Here is a 19,265-nt window from a genome sequence, read left to right as displayed (position 1 = left end):
GGGCATGTGTGAGTGCTGGTAGAAAGAACCCTGAAGCTACCTTAGCTTGTTCCTTATGGTTACAAACAAGCCGGCGGTTACGGAGTAAGAAGATAGGATCCTTACATGTTTATAGCTTTGGTAGAGTTTTTCAAACTCCTCGTTCTTTTCTTCTTTATCCAGATCAAAAAGTCCCCTACTCTTACTCAAGTACTCTTCGTAGTTGTACTCCCATAATGATATGCATTCTGGGGCTGCCTCCACCTCAGTGAAGAATGGCAGCATCGTTATCTCTGATTACAACAAGAGAAATAGAGACACGAGAAAATAAGTATGACTGTCTAGAAATAGGTAGCTTCAGATTCCTTTCAAAAGAAAAGGTTCAAATTAATTAAGAAATTAGGAAAACAAGAACAGCTGATCGTATCAATAGAAATAGTTCTTTGTTGCATACAGGGTATAGGGTATTCCATTACCAAAATACCGGAACTATAAAGTTGTCCAACATAAAGTCTATTACGATTAGCCACACGAACAACTCTTGATAAGGTGAGCCCCAGGAAAAGAATCTTGGAATACTATGTAAGCTTATGGTCTAAGGTAAAAGGGAAAAAGAAACACGCTAATAAAACTCATCTGTTTTCTAATGTGTGTGCACAGAATAGGACAACTGAAAATTTTACTGCAGTTTGTTTCTCAACAAAGTCCGTTCATAGTTGTGTACACATATATGAAGGCAGGGAATTTAAGCTGATGATGGCAAGGGAAAGCATGCCAACAAGAGCATCACTGCTGCAAAGATATAACCTATACCTAATCTAATTACAAGCCATTACAGTGCCAAATTAGTTTATATCATAAAACACCAGAATACAGGCCCATAAGATTTATGACCACTTGACCAGTGAACTTGGAAAGTTGTCCCCCATGGCTCTTGTGTGTCACTTGGAAGAAGGGGGGGGGTGGCTGTGGAATGAAAATAGAGAAAAGGATAGAATAACTTCGCCAAGCATGGGTGAAGGTCTAGCAACATGTTCTTATTTGATGTTTCCTGATCTTTGCTTTCATGAATAACTATTGCTACGTGTTAGATTTGATTTGAAGCATACGGTTCACTTTGTAATAATTATTGGTTGTGCACATCCTCAGATGTAGTGTTTGGAATCTTAACTATTCCATCATCTAATATGGTTCACTTTGTATGAGTATTGGCGCATATACATCCTCAGTTGCAGAGACTGGAATGTTAACTATTCCATTATCTACAAAAATCGCCGTGGACACAGAAACCACACGACTTGCAAAGCAGTAAACATAGAATAAACAATGCGCAAAATTATCATACTGCAACAAAATCCATTGAAATATCAAACTCTACTGAACTCAAAAGGCAACAATGAAGTGCCAACTTGAAAGACAACTTACGAATTTGTTTATCATCCTCAGATCGTTGCAATATTGCTTTCTCAGTCTCATCGAAGATTCTGCCCAATATAGATATCGAATGGTAGGATTCAAATCCTTTTTTCTCCATAAAGTGTGGATATTTTTCTACCCTCAATTCACGATCAACTTTTATCTGTTAATGGGCAGAAACATAGCAAGAAACAACTGTTGAAGCGGAGCATGCTGTCACAAGACTAATATAACAAATTGAACTGAACTTGGCCTTGGTATTATATATCTAACCAACAGGCAATTGCATATTTCATTTATTCCGTTTCTTTTTTTTGCTGGACAGATCAAATATGAAAAAAAATGATGCAAAATGCATATATTTGGATAGAAACCTAGACCGTATCAAAGCATTACAAAACTACAAACTGTACAAGCGCAAGATTGGAATTAACCTTATGCCCATCCAGAGCCCAATAATAAAGGTTAACTAATTTAATCATCTTCTTCGCAATTGATTCCTTTTCGTCTTCATCAACATCTTCTGTTAAGAGCCGGTCCATATATGCTAACCAACAATCAGACGATATACCAAGTGCATAACTGGAAGGAGGGAAATCCAAATGTGTACCGATCAGATGAACACAATGAAGCCCAAACAGGTCCCGCAGAGAAAATAATTTTATAGTTAGGAGACTAGTGAAGAATTAAAGATCTCAGCACGCCCAGGATATCAAGTGTTCGTTATTCTAGGAAACATCCTCATATTACATAAAACAATATAAAATTCGTGCCGATCTATACACTGGAGGTATTGCCAACAACTTATAACTATTTTATAGTAATTTATCATTCATTCATATCACCAATATGATGATGGAATTTTTGGCAATCAATAACAAACTAAGCAAATTTGGAGAATGCAACAGTGACCTCTTTGGATGCCCACAACCCATACGATCCAATTTGTTTCGGTTACAATAACACTACATATTCAATATATAAGATATATCCATAAACTTGTAACATGGATCCAAAGCATATCCTAAGTTGAATGGCAGAAATTGACCGGAGGCCGCACAACATATTGGACTAAAAAAAAATGCATGAGCAATACATACTAGTAAATCAGGAATGGCATTAGAAGCTTGAAGATACCCGGTTTTTGGTATGTCAGCATACTTCAACTTCACCTTGCTTTTCAACTAAGCATGATCATGTCACATAATTGATTGGATATCGTGAAATAATTAAAGATTTGTGGTTCAATACATAACAAAGAATTGTTATATGGTTTTCAAAAGAAAATGTAGCTATAAGCGATGAAATTCAAAACAAAAGTAAGATCAGGTGAAATGATATGATTAATAAGTGAAGAGATGCAATACTTGGATATAAACGTCGTCGTCAAGCATTCATTAAATAGCACTCTTTCAAGAACTGATTCATTAAAATCCTTGGGTCTCTTAGGCTTGTGCTGGGTCTCCTTTGGTTTGAATAGTGGAACCCAAGGTTCACTTCGCTTCGTGAAGCCCTTTAGTAGCTGAAACACAATTTTTCGCTATCAGAATTGCAACAGTCCATTTGACAAGTTAAAAAGATGGCACATAGTAATCAGTATTTCAAATAGCAGGCCATAGGATTTAGCAGCAGCCTGGCAACCCATTGGCAATGGGTCAGGAGATGGCACAGGGGTGTCCAACCACAAAGCTGATGGTGTACTGGCCAAGGCAGGCTGGCAGCAGGGATAGGGGTCAAAGGGAAACACCTGCCATGGGGAACGCTATGGGCTAGGTCAGGAGGATGCACCAGAACTGGTAGTTCATTATCAAAGTTCTGCACTTTCATGTTTAAATTGACAAAGGAAGCACGATAATATTTTTTTTCTCGAACACGAGCATGATAATTGATAATATTGTGAAGTTTGATTTTGAGAGCAAAAGAGATGTCCATTCAACAGAGGCTTAAGTGCCAGCGAGTTGCTCCCACATGAGCTCAAATCCCACTTTGTCGTGATGCTGTGCTTTTGTCACATGAGAGCACCCGCTGCAGGTCATGCTCACGTTATGTTAAAAGGGTGGAAGGGGGTTGCTAGGGCATTTAGAATGATGCCGTCTATAGACTGCATCATGCATCATCATTCGAATGGAACTATCCAATTCGATATTCATATTTGAGAATATCTAGACCCCCACATTCGTATTCGAATTACAGAGTTAAAAATAATGCTATCCAGATACGTATTCGACCACATCCAATCTGTTTCCACCCCTCGATACCATGTTGTGAGGAAAGTGGTGGAGTATATTCCAATTGTTGGCCAGCCCAAGGGGCAATACATGTGGAATGTGAAGACTCAAGAACAAGGTGAAAAGACAATTTTACCCTCAAAATTTATAACAGGAACACCTGAGCAAATAAGTTGAAAATTTAATCTCATGGCGACTACTTCCTCCAAGAGGAAGTGCGCAGGTGCGGCGAAGTTGGATTTGGGTTCTAGATCCCATGTGTGCGAGCTGATTGGTATACAAAGGGTAACTGCTGCCATATCATGTGGATTCGTCGATATAATGAGCCCAAATGCTGAGTCAAGCAAGGAGTGGAAACATCAGCTTCTGAACTATCTTCAATTGGTGGTTTGCTCTGTAAATTGTGTTAGAGTTAAGTCCTGATGGTGATAGAATAATGTATTAGTAGTGCCTGTGAGCACTTGTATCCGTGGGTGGTTCATGCCTACGTGCACCTTATCACCAATTACTGCTTTAGATGCTTAGATGCTTTCCTTAGCTTGTAAGCCACCTACCCAAGGTTGGCTATAAATATGTACCCCAAGCTGCCTTTGTGGGTGTGGTTAATGGAAAAGATCATTTTGGGGCAACAATTGGTATCTAGAGCCTAATTCTTTCCCACCTACCTCTCTTCCTCTCTCACCCCGTGCTCCCCACCTCTCCCGAAACCCTAGCCAGGCCCACCTACCCGGCGGCAGCGGCGCGCTCCTCCCTGGGGCGGATTCGGCGGGCTCACCTCCTCTACCATCCCCGCGCAAGGATCCGGCGGGCGGTAGCAGATCGGACCTTGCAGCCGCGAATCAAGCGCGGCAGGGTGGATCCAGCCCAAGCGGCGGCAGCTCCCTTTCCCGGCGGCTTCCTCACCTTCTCCCTTCGACTCCCAATGGCCGACTCAAGGTGGCAGGCGCTGGTGAGCAGCACGAGCGCACTGGGCGGTGCGAACCCCGCGAGCGGCGCCGGCGCGCAGGGCGCGGGCCCCGTGGGCCTGGCAGCCGACGCGCCACCGCCGGCCGGCAAGGTGTCGGCGCTCCCGTCCCGCTCCCAGACCTCCTCGCGTCTCTTCCTCGAGCAGCTCGATTACTTCGAGTGCACGACGCCGCAGGGTGGTGGCCGAGGAGCGGCGGCGTGAGGAGGAGGAGCGGCGCATGGCGGTCGAGGAGGCAATGGCGGAGCGGTGCCGGGCAAGGCGTGCAGCTGCGGCACGCGAGGAGGAGCGGCAGACGGAGGCCGCGAGGCGAGAGGACCGGCAGCGCGCGGCAGCTTGCGCGACGCCGAGGCGCGGGAGGTGGTTGTGGCTCGGGCAGCACGCGTGGCGGCTATGGAGACCGCAGCGGCACGTGCAGCCAAGGCAGCCCGCCTCGCTGACGAGGAGGCATAGGCGGCAACGGCGGCCGCTACCCAGCGACGTCTGGAGGCGGACCGGCTGTGTGAGGAGGCGGAGGCGATGCGCGAGATGGCGTGGCACGACAAGGAGGAGCTAAGGCATGCGGCGCAGGGCGCCGGTGCCGAGGCGGAAGGCGGCCGTCCTGAGCCGAAGGAGGCGAACCGACGGCGAAACGTGAAGGTGGACCGGTGGGTCCAGGACCTGCGTCGAGGCGCGGACGGCGGGCGTCCTCGGAACAGGAGGAGCTCCGTCCACGAGTCTGGCCTCGACTCCGACCTCGACTACGGGCACCAACCCCCGAAGGTCATGAAGACCATCATCCGGGAGTCCGTCGGCAGCACGCAGTGGCCGATGTTGATGAAGACCAACTACATGGAGTGGTCCACGGTGATGAAGGTGAAGCTCCAGGTGCGGGAGATGTGGGACGCGGTCCAGTACATCGACTTCGACAGTCACGAGGACTGGTGAGCGCTTGAGGCGCTGCTCACCGCAGTCCCGATGGAGATGACGGCGAACCTCTCAGGGAAGAAGACCGCGAAGGCCACTTGGGACGCTATCGCTGCTGCCCGAGTTGGCAGCGACCGCGCCGGCAAGTCCACTTTGAAGAAGGTTCAGCTGGAGTGGGATCGTTTGGCTTTCAAGCCGGGCAAGGATGTCGACAACTTCGCCCTCCGCCTCTCTAGCCTGATGCAGCGGCTAGAGCGGTACAGCGACGACGAGATCAACGAGGAGAAAGCTGTTGCAAAGTTTTTGCACGCCGTTCCAAAAAAGTATTCGTAGCTCGCTATCTCCATCGAGACGCTACTCGACCTCTTAGCGTTGTCAAGAAAGGAGCCGACACGGTGGCTCAAGGCGATCAAGGACCACGAGGAGCTGACGCCTAGTGAGCCTATCACCATCGGTGGCAAGCTCCACCTCACTGAGGAGAAGTGGCTTGCTCGCCAAAGGGAGCGGAAGAAGGGGGAGTCTTCTTCCTTGACAGGCGGCCGCCAAGCGCGGCAAGCCGCACAAGGCGCAAGGAGGCGCCGTGGGTGCCGTCACCAGTGAGTGCGAGGCCGCACAAGACGACACCTGCCACAACTGTGGCAAGACTGGCCATTGGGCCAGAAGTGCCACAAGCCAAGGCACGGCCAGGCCCACGTTGCGCAGGCTGCGGAGGATGAGGAGCCAACTCTGTTCCTAGCTCACGGGACCATTGAGCTTCTTCTCGCGGCATCGGCCGCGACGGCTCTCCTCCACCTCGACGAGCTGCGCGCACGTCTCCCTCGACGAGGGTACCAGCGACAAGATCGACGGCTGGTTCCTAGACTGGTGCCACACACCACATGATCGGGCGCCGGGAGTACTTCTCCGACTTGAACGTCGATGTGCGCGGCTCCGTCAAGTTTGGCGACTCTTCGGCCTTGGAGATCAAGGGTGTCAGCTCCGTCGTTCTCGTCGCCAAGACTGGTGAGCACCGGCTCCTCACCGTTGTCTACTACATTCCCGCACTGAGGAACTCGATCATCAGCCTCGAGCAGCTGGATGAGAATGGGTCGCACGTGGAGATCGACAGCGGAATGCTCCGCATCCGGGATTGATGACGCCACCTCCTCGCCAAGGTGGATAGGGGGAAGAACAACCTCTACGTCCTCTACGCGGAGGTGGAATAGCTCGACACCAAGGAGATGGTGCAGGGCAAGATGGTGGACGGCAGCTCGACTTCGACGTACAGCGACTACGTCCACTTTGAGGAAGCTGGGGGAGTCGGCAGCTCTTCTTCGCCAAGCGTGCCTACCCTCATCCCCGGGTCTCCACCGATTACGGCAAGCTCTTCACCGGCGCCGGTGAGTCCTCCACCGACTCCGGCGAGTACTCCGTGCACGGCGAGCGCCCGACCGCCACCACCACAGCCGGCCACGCCACACTCCAGCACCGACGGCCACTCCTCCGAGCACTACTTCGTCAACACCGGCTCACAATGAGCCCTGCTCGGTGGAGTTCGCCACTTTGCTCCCTCACGACAAGGACCGCGTCAACACGTACCACGATGGCGAGCCACTGCGGTACCGCACCATGGCGGACATTCTTGGCGACTAGCCGGTGCAGGGACGGGTGCCTCATGACCTCGAGGCCGTGCTTCACCTTACGCGCGACGACGACGAGTCCTCGCTCCTTCGCTGAGGCTGAGGGACATGCGGCCTAGCGCAGCGCGATGTAGATGGATGCCAGATAGCAAGTCTGCTTAAGCCTTGCGAAGAACCCTGTCTTCCATGAAGCGGCTGCTTGGAGGAAGGGAGCGTCAAGGCAACTACATCAACACTCAGGAAGAGTCAAGTTCCAAGAACTCCGAACCAGACTTAGGATGGTTTGTTTGCCTTTCAGGACTTAGGGGGAGAATGTTAGAGTTAAGTCCTGATGGTGATAGAATAATGTATAGTAGTGCCTGTATGCACTTAGTGCCTGTGAGCACTTGTATCTGTGGGTGGTTCGTGCCTACGTGCACCTTATCACCAACTACTGCTTTAGATGCTCTGCTTAGCTTGTGAGCCACCCACCCAAGGTTGGCTATAAATATGTACCCCAAGCTGCCTTTGTGGGTGTGGTTAATGGAAAAGATCATTTTGGGCCAACAAATTGAACCTTTTGAGTCTGAATTTTATTAGCTACTGATTTAGTTATTTTCCTAGGCTATGTAACAAATCACATATTATGGCAGCGCAAGGAAGTGAGTCCTTAGTTTAATGGAATTTCATTCCTACAAAAATAACAGTGCTCACACAGTGGGAACCGTGATCCAACGTACAACTCCAGCGTGAACACAGGTTGACTGTAAATCTGTAATATTGGTATCCGATTAGGCAGTTAGACAAGCTGAGCTCACCAGAGATGATTGGGGGTCGTGGTTGAGTAGCTTTAACATTGGAAGGGGAAAAGTTGACTATCACATAGATGGGAGTTGTAACCCATACATCTCTAAAAAAAAACAGATTGCTCGCTATCAAGGGCTATTAGCGAAAATCTTCACTTAGTGCTAAAAGCTAACTATCCTAGAGCCGGCTATTGAAAGCATTGATCAAGCCAACAAGACCACAATTGGCTCGTGAGGCTGCCTGTGAGCCAAACATAGTAATGAGGCTTGTGGGAGGCAGTCCTAGTCATTGCAGAGACGAAAAAAAATGTTCCTAAAGAACTTACATAAAATGAAAACCGAAATGAACTGACCATGTGGTTTTTTGAGACCCAGTACTCGTCACCATCAAAATCACTGTTGGCCATCTCATCAGCCAATGATCGTTTACCAGAAGTAGGGAAAAGTATTGCATTTTTTGAATATCCAACAAAATTCTTCTCAAGTCCGCTAATTTGCCTTGCAGTTAAGATGTGTATATCACCGAAATGGAGACCAGGATATTTAAACACAAGCACATCTCCAGAGTATTGGCCACTATCACTGTTTAGTAGGACATAAAGTCAGCAATAAACAACAGTAGAGCCTGATGTCAAATATTTAGTCATGCTCCAATAATTGATAACTGCATAGTAATGTATGTTCTATAGGAGGCTAGCCATGCCAAAGAATGCAAGTTTTCAATACCTTCTGTGAAGCATAAAAACATTTCCCGTTTCATGTGAAGTAATAGCAAACCTTCCCACAACCCACTTCCTAGTTTTCTTAAAAGATTGTGTTCACAACTGAAAAGTTAGGTTAATTTGACTGACAAAAAAATAATCCTTCAACATTTTGAAGAATCAAATGGCCATGTGTATTCATTTATCATCTTTTGACTATTTCTTCTTGTGCCTCGGATATTCTTTCTTTTCAACCAAAACCAAATAGACAAAAGAAAATAGTATGAATAAGAAAAATGGTAAAGTTAGAGCATTGCTGCTACAGAAATTATATATCATGAAAACAGTTAGGTCCCGTTTGGATCATTGGAATTGAATTCCATTCTAATAATCATAATTTAGACACAAATTAATTAAGCTAATATAATTGTATGTGGAATATATTTGTATATTATTTGTTGGCGATATGGGAGAGATACTTATGTGCTGCACTTCTACTATAAGGAAGCGAGTTCAAGAGCGTCCTATAAGAATTGAATTCCATTCTAATAATCATAATCTATAGAATCAATTTCCATCTCCCACCCCATGAATTTAAGATAGGCTTATATCTAAACTTTGGAAAGTTGTGAAATACCACGTTCCAAGATAAATTAGCCTACTCCATTAAGTAGATTCCAATTCCTTCAAATGAAGGGATTCAAACGGAGCCTTACAGGAATTTGAAGTTTCTTAACAACATCCAGTAGGGTTATCCTCACTGTGTTCATGGAAAACAAAAAGGTGTATATCACTAATTTATTAACATAATCGCATTGTCGTCACAGACTCTTAAATGGTGAAGTTGGTGATCAAAAAATGGAGGATCATTGAAACAATGAAACATACAGATAAATGCACTCAAAGGGCACATATGAAACATACACATGAATGCTACCACTTACAGTATCACGCAAACTTCATTTGGTTTCAACGTTCCTGTAGGATCTGTTGAACCCATCAAATGATAGCATTCATCAATTGGTAGCTTTCCTTCTCTGAAACCTTTCATTTCCTGTTTGGCTATGAAATTCAGTCTAGATAGCAAGTATGGCTCTTCTAGTGGAATTCCAGAATGAATCATTTGCTCCAACATTGAATCCTCCATATTAGCGTATCTAGAGGCAACTGCATGGACCATATAAAAAGAGCGCTCCTTAATCAATGTACGAGAAGTCAGGTGAAAGAAATATTATAAAATGCATTATTAGAACAAGTACAAACTTATGGGTGCAGGTACTACAGCACACAGAAACACAAACATAAAAGCAGTCAATGAAAAATATGGAACCCCAGTTATTTGGACTTACGCTTTAGTGCGTGTCTGAAATCATAACAAGCATTCGCAACCCCTTCAATTGCATTATGTAGAAGTTCCATAAAATATTCCGCCTTAACACCTCCATAATGAAGAAGTGAAATCAAGGTCCTTGATGTTGATGTCCTGTCGGATTGACGGCTGATAAAAAGACACAAACAAGGGTAATATTCGTTCCAAACCAAATTAACTTGTTTGCCAACATGTGCTTGCATACACGCACAATTGGAGACTATATGACCACCAGTCCCTTAATATTGGAATGATTTATTTTTTATATTTAGCTAAAGTGCAGCAGTGTCTCAAACTGCAAATGAGGTTATGCTAACGCAACAAACCCCATGCAACAACCAACTGATTGAAAAGTTGATATATAGATCGAAGGTGTGTCTTCCTAATTATCACAACACACCATTTTTGAACTACAACGATGGTCAACAGTTACATTTAGAACATCAGTTGAAAGGCAAAACTAACTACAATGGCCTTGCCAGTTGCCTCAACCAGAAGTTTACAAGACATAGTGAAACAAATTAAGTTTAGCCACAAAACAGAGTAAAAGGTACAAAAATAGTTTCACCAACCAAGAATGACACGGGATGATACTTTGCAGAGACTTTAAGGTTACAACAGAAGGACGTATATGAAATCCCCAACTATTCAAATGTGCAAAGAAACTAAGTATGTACTTACAATCTAAATCCAACAGTACAAAAAGTTTCCTGGCATACCTCGTGGAAACTATTTCCAAAGAACTGAGAGACTGCAACCAGGACAACTTTGGATCAGCTTTTACTTTTACCATTGATGGTCGGATAACAATAGTATCATCTTGAAGCTGTAATAGAAAAGAAAGGATACTTGGTTTTAGGTAAGCTAAGAAAGTCTTTTCCAAAAAGGAAAACATCTATTTTACTATCTGAGCAATCCACCTTTGTTCATAACCCCCTCAACAAAATTTAGGATCGATTCACTCCCCCAAGTTATTTCAGTTGGTTCAATCTGTCCCCTAACAAGATTTGTCTTTTTTGTTTCTCCGTGTAAAAGTTGAGTTTTAAGCTCAAATTTTGTGAGTCGATAGAGAACGTGATGCCCTATGTTAGAAAAATTCATTAAAAATTTTCATGGTTATTTTCATAGGCTATTAGGATCTGAACTGTAACTCTCATCGAGAGGATGGCACTAGGAAGAGTTGGGGCAATTTTCTAGGTTTTCTTTCCACAATACCATATCCAACCAAGGGTTGGGGATACATATTTATAGCTGGCCAAGCAGCCAACCAGCCAAGCATCAAGGCATATGCTAGTCTAAGATGCCTTTGACTGTCCTACCCTAAAAGTAGTCAACAAATGTGGTGCTGCAGCAAGCATATGCTGCAGCCCCACCGTCCTCCAGTCAACAACAGCTGCAGTCCTAGGCAGGACCAGCAGCACAAGGCCTAGTACAGCAGCTGATCCTTGAAGACCAGCAGGACCAGTACAGCAGCTGGTCCTTGAAGACCAGCAGCAAGACAACCAGCAAGACTTATCCAGCATTCTCCCCCTAAGTCTTGTGCGCCGTCTTGTGGGAAAGTTGGACCATCCCGGTCCTGGAACAGAGCTCAAGGAACTTGATCCTCCCAAGGGGCTTAGTAAGTAGGTCCGCAAGCTGATCCTTGGTGTTGATGTAGCTCGCCTTGATGCTCCCTTCCTCCAAGCAGCCTCGGATGAAGTGATACCTCACCCGGATGTGCTTGCTCCGCTCATGAAAAACAGGGTTCTTTGCCAGGGCCAGAACGGACTTGCTGTCCACCCTGAGCTCCACCGCTCTAGTGTCTCTGCCAAGGAGATCACCGAGCAGTCGGGCAAGCCAAAGCGCCTGAGTCGAAGCAGTGGAGGCCGCGATGTACTCGGCCTCGCAGCTGGACAGCGCCACCACCTGCTGCTTGACCGACTGCCAGCTAACGAGGCACTTGCCGAGGAAGAAGAGAATCCCGCTCGTGCTCTTGCTGGTGTCGATGTCGCCGGCGTGGTCGCTGTCGCTGTACCCGACGAAGTGTGCCGCCCCGGGACGCCTCGAGTAGAAGAGACCGTGGTCGAGGGTCCCCGCCACGTAGCAGATGATCCTCTTCACGGCCTGCTGGTGCTCCATCGTCGGTCGCTGCATGAACCGACTGACGTAGCCGACGGAGAATGCCAAGTCCGGCCGTGTGTGGGCGAGATAGCGAAGGCTCCCCACAAGACGCCGGTACTGCGTAGCGTCTACCTCCTCCGTCGTGCTGTCGCGGCTCAGCTTCAGCCTCTCCTCCATCGGAGTGAGAGCTGGGTTGCAGTCGGTGAGCCCGGCTAGCTCCACGACGCGCTTGGCGTAGGCGGTCTGTCGAAGCGTGGTCCCGGAATCATTCTGGTGCACCTCGATCCCCAGGTAGAAGGAGAGAGGCCCTAGGTCACTCATCTGGAAGGTGGCCTTCATTTCTTCCTTGAACGCCGCCACCTCCGCATCCTTGGTGCCGGTGATCACCAAATCGTCGACGTAGACACCCACCAGCAGGGCATTTTCTCCATTGCCCCGCCGGTAGATGGCCGCCTCGTGCGGGCTTTGCTCGAAGCCCATCCCTTTGAGCGTGGAATCCAACTTGGCATTCCACGCCCTCGGAGCCTGCCGCAGGCCATAGAGGGCCTTGCGCAAGCACAGCACCTTGCCCTCCTTACCGGGGATCGCAAAACCCGGCGGCTGGTGTACGTAGACCTCCTCCTTCAAGTCGCTGTTAAGAAACGCCGACTTGACGTCCATGTGATGAACGCACCAGCCTTCCTGGGCGGCCAGCGCAAGGAGGAGTCGCACGGACTCCATCCGTGCCACGGGGGTGAAAGCATCGTCGAAGTCGATCCCCTCTTGCTGCACGAACCCGCGTGCCACCAAGTGAGCCTTGTGCTTGACGATGGCATCGGCTTCATCCCTCTTTAGCTTGAACACCCACTTAAGGGTGATTGCACGATGACCACGAGGGAGGTCAGCAAGCTCCTAGGTGCGGTTCTTCTCAACCGCGTCCATCTCCGACTGCATCGCAGCGCGCCATGCCGCGTGTCTCTCGGCCTCCGCGAAAGACCAAGGTTCGCCGTCATCGCATGCAAGGTGCAACTGTGCCTCCAGGTCGCGAGGCACCAGTCCCGGCACCGGCTGGTCGCCGAGGAGGTCTTCCATCGTACAGTACCGCAACTGCTCGCCGTCGTGGTACGCGTCGATGCGCTCCTCGTCGTGAGAGAGCGGAGTAGCGAACTCCACCGGGCTGTGCTCGACATGAGTTGGTGTCGAAGTAGGCGTGCCCGGAGGGGTGGCCGTCGGTGCTGGAGTATGTGGCGTCGCCGGCTGTGGTGGTGCCGGCGAGAATCTCGTCGCAGCCGAAGTCGCGGCTGGAGAGCGTGGCGACGCCGGAGTAGCAGGCGTCGGAGTCGGTGGAGGTTTGGGGACTGGGGTAGGCACGCTCGGCGAAGAAGAGCTGCCTACTCCCCCAGCTCCCTCGAAGTGGACGTACTCGACAGTGAAGTCGTCGTACGTCGGAGTCGAACCGTCGTCCACCGCCTTGTCCCACGCCCTTCGTCGAACACAACATCGCGCGCTGTGCGTACACGCTGTCTCCGGGTCGAGAATGCGGTAGGCCTTCGAACCCTCCACGTAGCCGATGAACACTCCTGGAGTGCTCCTGTTGTCAAGCTTGCCGATGTGGCCAAGCTCCTTGGCAAACGCGAGGCAGCCGAAGACCTGCAAGTGGGACACCACCGGCTTGCGCCCATGCCAAGCCTCGTATGGCGTCCTGCCGTCGAGCGCCTTGGTGGGCGAGTGGTTGAGGATATAGACAGCCGTCACCACCGCCTCTCCCCAGAGAACAGCCAGCATCCCCCTCTACTTGAGGAGGGCCCGAGTCATCCCCACAACCGTCTGGTTGCGCCGCTCAACGACGCCGTTCTACTGTGGGCTGTACGGCGCGGAGTAGTGGCGTTGAATGCCCTCATCAGCGCAGTACGACGCGAACTCAGCCGCCGTGAATTCGCCGCCATTGTCGGTGCGCAGCACGCGCAGCTTGCGGCCACACTCCGCCTCCGCAGCAGCCTGCGTGCACCTGATGGCGTTCGCAGCCTCCCCCTTGCTGCCGAGGACCATCACCCACATGTAGCGGGAGAGGTCGTCGACGAGCAGCAAGAAGTAGCGTCGTCCTTCGGGTGTGGCCGGCGTCACCGGGCCACACAAGTCCCCGTGCACGAGCTCGAGCCGCTCCTTGCCTCGGAAGCTCGCCTGCTGGGGAAAGGGGAGCCGCCTCTGCTTTGTCAACACACAGACATCGCAGAACTGCTCCACATGATCAACACATGGTAGGCCTCGCACCATCTCCTTGGCACTGAGCCGCTTCAGGGCCTCGAAATGAAGGTGCCCGAAGCGCTCGTGCCACTGCCACGCCTTGTCGTCCCGACGAGCAGCGAGGCAGAAGGGTTGTGCCACCTGCACATTAAGGATGTAGAGGCGATTTGCGCCTCTGGTTACCTTGGCAAGAAGGCGACGACGACGGTCCCAAATCCTCATGACTCCGTCGTCGATCACCACGCGCGAACCATTCTCTTCCAGCTGTCCCAGGCTGATGATAGAGTTCCTCAGCGCGGGGATGTAGTACACTCCGGTGAGCAGCCTGTGCTCTCCAGACTCGGCGGTGAAGATGACGGAGCCGACGCCCTTGATCTCTACGCCGGAGGCATCCCCAAACTTGACGGTGCCTCGGACACTAGAGTCAAGCTCGGTGAAGAACTCTCGCCGACCAGTCATGTGCTGGGTAGCGCCGGTGTCGAGGCACCACCCCTCAGTCCTATCGTTGCTGGAGCCATCGCCGAGGAAGGCGTGTGCCCTCGGCTCGTCAAGGTGGAGGAGAACCGCTGCGGCCGATGCCGCTGGAGTTAGCTCGATGCTTGCATGTGCCAGGAGTAGAGCCGGCTCCTCCTCCTCCGCTAGTGCGACGTGAGCCTGGCCGCGTCTTGGTTGTCGACAGTCCTTGGCCCAATGGCCAAGCCTGCCACAGTTGCGGCACGTGTCGTCGCGTGGCGGCCTGTGCTCGCCGGCGGCACCACCCTGGGCGCCTCCTCGCGCGCCGCCAGCACCACCCTGGGCGCCTCCTCGCGCGCCGCCCTCGGCACCTCATCGAGCCTTGGGCGCCTTGCGTGGCTTGCCGCGCCTGCGGCCGCCTGTCGAGGAAGAAGGCTCCCCCTTCTTCCGATCACCCTGGCGGGCCTCCCACTGCTCCTGAGTGAAATGGAGCTTCCCGCCAATGATGACGGGCCCTGACGGAGGCTGTGACTCGTCGCTGTCGACGACCTTGAGGCGACCTATCGCCTCCTCGATCGACATCCTGGAGAGGTCCAGTAGAGACTCGATCAAGCGAGCGATCTGCTTGTACTTCTCAGGTACGCAGCGGAGGAGCTTCTCGACAGCTCTCTCCTCGCCGTAGGTGTCGTCGCCGTACTGCACCATCTTCTGCAACAGAGTGTTGAGACGGAGAGCAAAGTCATCAACGTCCTCACCTGGCTTGAAGGCCAGGTTCTCCCACTCCTTGCGAAGTGCCTGCAGTGTGGACTTGCGGGCGCGATCGCTGCCGATGCGTGCCGCAGCGACGGCGTCCCTAGCCTCCTTGGCAGTCCGCTTCTGGGAAAGCGAGAACTGCATCTCGGGCGGGACTGCAGCGATGAGGGCGTCCAGCGCCCGTCAATCCTCATCGTAGTCGACATCGCCGTACCGAACTGCCTCCCACATGTGCCGCACCTAGAGCCTCACCCTCATCACCGCGGCCCACTCGACGTAGTTGGTCTTGGTGAGGGTAGGCCACCCACCACCGGGGCCGACTTCCCTGACAACAGCATGGGCCCCGTGGCGACCATGACGGCGGTCCGTGGAGGGAGAGCCACGCTGCCTGTAAGGGCCGCGCTCTCCGTCGACCCGGCCACCGTGCCGCCGATCGAACTCCATCTCCGCCTCCAGCTGGGCAGCCCTCTCCCGCAATCGCTGGACCTCCAGTGCAACGTCGATGTGCGGGTCGCCCTGGAAGTCGCGGTCACCATGTCCGCCAGGAACACGGTCGTCGCGCGCGCCCCCGCCTGGAGCGCCGCCGGCGCGTGCACGCCCGTCTGGGCTGCCGCCGCCGCGCCCGCGGGGGTGCTCGGCTGCCCATTGCGCCGCCCGTTCCTGCGCCGCCTCCCTTGCTTGCACGAGCTCTACGTCGGTACCGCCATCGGTAGAGGTAGCGCTGCTGATGCTACCGCCACGTAGAGTCTCGAGCTCCGCTGCTGCCGCCGCCGCTTCCGCTTCCGCCCTTGCTGCAGCCAGCTCCGCCGCCGCTAGCCTCGACGCCCTTGCCGCCGCCGCAGCGGTCTCCGCCGCCACTTGGGTACGCTCCTCTGCCGCAGCAAGCTCGGCCTCCTGCCGACGCCGCGCGCTCGAGGCGACCGAGTGCTGAGACTGTCCTGCGGACATAGTGCGCCATCGGGGGGCTGCGTGGGGAAGAGGCTGCTTCCGACGAGCTGCCGCTCGTCTGCGTAGAGGGAGAGGAGTGCGCAGGGACAGCCGGTGCTTCTGCTACCGGCTGGGGATGAAAGGTGGCTGGGGAGGGTTGTGAGCAGGAGATGTTCAAGCTACAGGATAGTACGGCTCTGATACCAGTTGTTCGGATCTGAACTGTAACTCTCAACGAGAGGATGCCACTAGGAAGAGTTGGGGCAATTTTCTAGGTTTTCTTTCCACAATACCATATCCAACCAAAGGTTGGGGATACATATTTATAGCTGGCCAAGCAGCCAACCAGCCAAGCATCAAGGCATATGCTAGTCTAAGATGCCTTTTTGATGCTGTCCTATTTAGTCTAAGATGCCTAGGACTGTCCTACCCTAAAAGTAGTCAACAAATGTGGTGCTGCAGCAAGCATATGCTGCAGCCCCACCGTCCTCCAGTCAACAACAGCTGCAGTCCTAGGCAGGACCAGCAGCACAAGGCCTAGTACAGCAGCTGATCCTTGAAGACCAGCAGGACCAGTACAGCAGCTGGTCCTTGAAGACCAGCAGCAAGACAACCAGCAAGACTTATCCAACATAGGCTAGGAACATTTGATACCAATCTTATTAAGGGGTAGATTAGACCAACTGAAATAGTTTGAGGGAGTAAATCGAGCCTAAATTTTGTTGAGGAGGTTAAGCGGACAAAGTGAATTGTTCAGGGTAGTAAAATGGACTTCTTCCAAAAAAACTATTGCGGCACCATTCAAAAGCAAAACAGGATTGCTAGATTTTGAATGTAACATAATGTCCAGATTGTGGAACTCTGAATGCATACCCTTTTGTCAACTAGTAGAGTTCCTTTTACAGCATATCCATTATAAAAAAGACGGACCTGCATGAGAAGAGGCTAGAGAAAAGAACAGATTGTAAGAACAAAACCATTTGTTAAATCGCAACACATTCAGATAGTAGGAGACCATAAAAGGCACATAATTAATAAGATGCATATTCAATGATGAGAATGATTCCGCTTTGAACTCGTAGACCTCACCATTGTTTCACCTCGATGCATATAATCCTGAACAAGGAATAGAAATAATAAATATATCAATTGATAATTGTATGAACCTTTACCATAAACTACTCTATTCTATGCAGAGGCATACATATTTAGGAGTGACTTCCACAATGCTCCTTTATTTATATATGCACTTCAATTTCGGAGGAACAGAAAGAAAAGTGGTTCAGTGAACAAGTTCAAAGCAATGAAATCAATGACACACTGTAGTTTGCATGGACATGTCCACAGAGAATTTCAAAGGTGCCAGTGCATACTAGAATCCTAAAGTGATATGGCTATATTGCTGGGTAATGGAGTGTACAAAGGTAGATGGGATCTCGCCCTCTCTCTGGAGGCTCTGAGAAGTTCCAACTACTTTGTACTTGAGGATTACAAGGACTCTGCCATGCTTTATATTAGCAGCCAGCTAACTAACAAACTTTAGCAAAACAATATGTAAACCGAACTAACTTATTTCCCTAACCAACAAGCCTGACACCGGCTTCTTGTTCCTGCGATGGAACTTAGCACCGAAGGTGTCCATAACACTTCCGCCCCGCTGGTAAAACAGCTCGTCCTCGAGCTGAAATTCTGGATACCGCTCCTTGAATTGATCAAGCGGCTCCCAAGTAGCATCAGCAGGTCCCTAGCCAACCCATTGAACAAGCAACTCCCAGGATTGACAAGCAGGGCGAGCACGAACCACTTTAGCTGGCATAGGCACAGCCCGGCCATGAGCAATCACAGGTAAAGCAACAATTTCCTCTGGTGGAGCTCCCTGGTATTTCTTCAAGAAGACAACATGGAACACATCATGGATGCGAGCCTTGGGCAGAAGACGAAGATGATAAGCCACCTCATCCACATGTTCAAGCACCTGGAAAGGCCCATAGTAACGAGGAGCAAGCTTGGCGTTAGATTTATCAGTGACAGCAGTGGCGGAACGCTGATGAAGACGCAGCCACGCCCAATCGCCTACAGCAAACTCATGAGGCCGATGCTGCTTATCATAGGCGGCCTTCATGTAGTCCTGAGCCTTAAGCAATCGTTCCCGAATGTCAGCCAAGAAGATGTCCCAATCAACCAGCTCTCTGTCCACTGCAGCAACATGAGCCAAGCCCAGCTGATAGCTAAGGAGGGTAGGCGGATCACGGCCATACACCACCTGGAACGGAGTTGCTTGTAAAGCCGTCTGAAAAGAAGAATTATAACAAAATTCTGCACAAGGAAGCCAACGCAACCAATTCTTGGGACGATCTCCAGCTAAGCATCAGAGGTAAACACCGAGAACTCTGTTAGTGACCTCTGATTGACCATCCATCTGAGGATGGAATGCTGAACTTAACCACAACTTCATGCCTGACAATGTAAATAGTTCTTTCCACAACTAACTAGTGAACACGGGATCACGATCGCTGATGATGGAGCACGGCAAACCATGGAGGCGGACCACTTGATCAAAGAAAACACGGGCCACGGACAGCGCTGTATATGGATGCCCCAAAGTGATGAAATGAGCGTACTGTCACACCCTAATATTTTTGAATTTCAGGATGTGATTAAAAGGAATAATTAAACAATAATTTTACTATAATTTTAAAATTTTCCCAACATTTATTTTTTTTCTTTACAAGAAATTTAGTACAGGAAAAATAATTGTTTGTTTTTTTTCTAAATTAAATAAGGTTGTTCTGAGTGTTGCATTCATGCCGATGCATCTTGGTTTTTCTTCAGTGCAAAAGTG

At 50.1% G+C, this 19,265-nt stretch overlaps 1 protein-coding gene across 3 annotated transcripts in view; it reads right to left on the bottom strand.

The window, feature by feature from the left end:
* Positions 1 to 19,265, bottom strand: part of LOC101778059 (probable RNA-dependent RNA polymerase 3) — a 31,609-nt gene that overhangs the window by 578 nt on the left and 11,766 nt on the right. The window contains exons 9-18 of one of the 3 annotated variants that reach the window (XM_022828250.1): positions 17,513 to 17,539; positions 17,297 to 17,368; positions 10,687 to 10,793; positions 9,948 to 10,096; positions 9,543 to 9,765; positions 8,224 to 8,479; positions 2,763 to 2,917; positions 1,830 to 1,977; positions 1,405 to 1,558; positions 106 to 272 (exon numbers count right to left, since the gene is read on the bottom strand). In XM_022828250.1, the coding sequence (XP_022683985.1) occupies positions 106 to 272; positions 1,405 to 1,558; positions 1,830 to 1,977; positions 2,763 to 2,917; positions 8,224 to 8,479; positions 9,543 to 9,765; positions 9,948 to 10,096; positions 10,687 to 10,793; positions 17,297 to 17,368; positions 17,513 to 17,539 (1,458 nt within the window). The remainder of the gene's footprint in view (positions 1 to 105; positions 273 to 1,404; positions 1,559 to 1,829; positions 1,978 to 2,762; positions 2,918 to 8,223; positions 8,480 to 9,542; positions 9,766 to 9,947; positions 10,097 to 10,686; positions 10,794 to 17,296; positions 17,369 to 17,512; positions 17,540 to 19,265) is intronic. The other 2 variants (XM_004975010.3, XM_022828251.1) reach the window with 2 other exon arrangements.

This window comes from Setaria italica, chromosome VII (assembly GCF_000263155.2).
Source record: "Setaria italica strain Yugu1 chromosome VII, Setaria_italica_v2.0, whole genome shotgun sequence".
Lineage (NCBI taxonomy): Eukaryota > Viridiplantae > Streptophyta > Magnoliopsida > Poales > Poaceae > Setaria > Setaria italica.
Note: the sequence above shows the minus strand (reverse complement) of the source record. Positions and strands in the feature narration are given on the sequence as shown.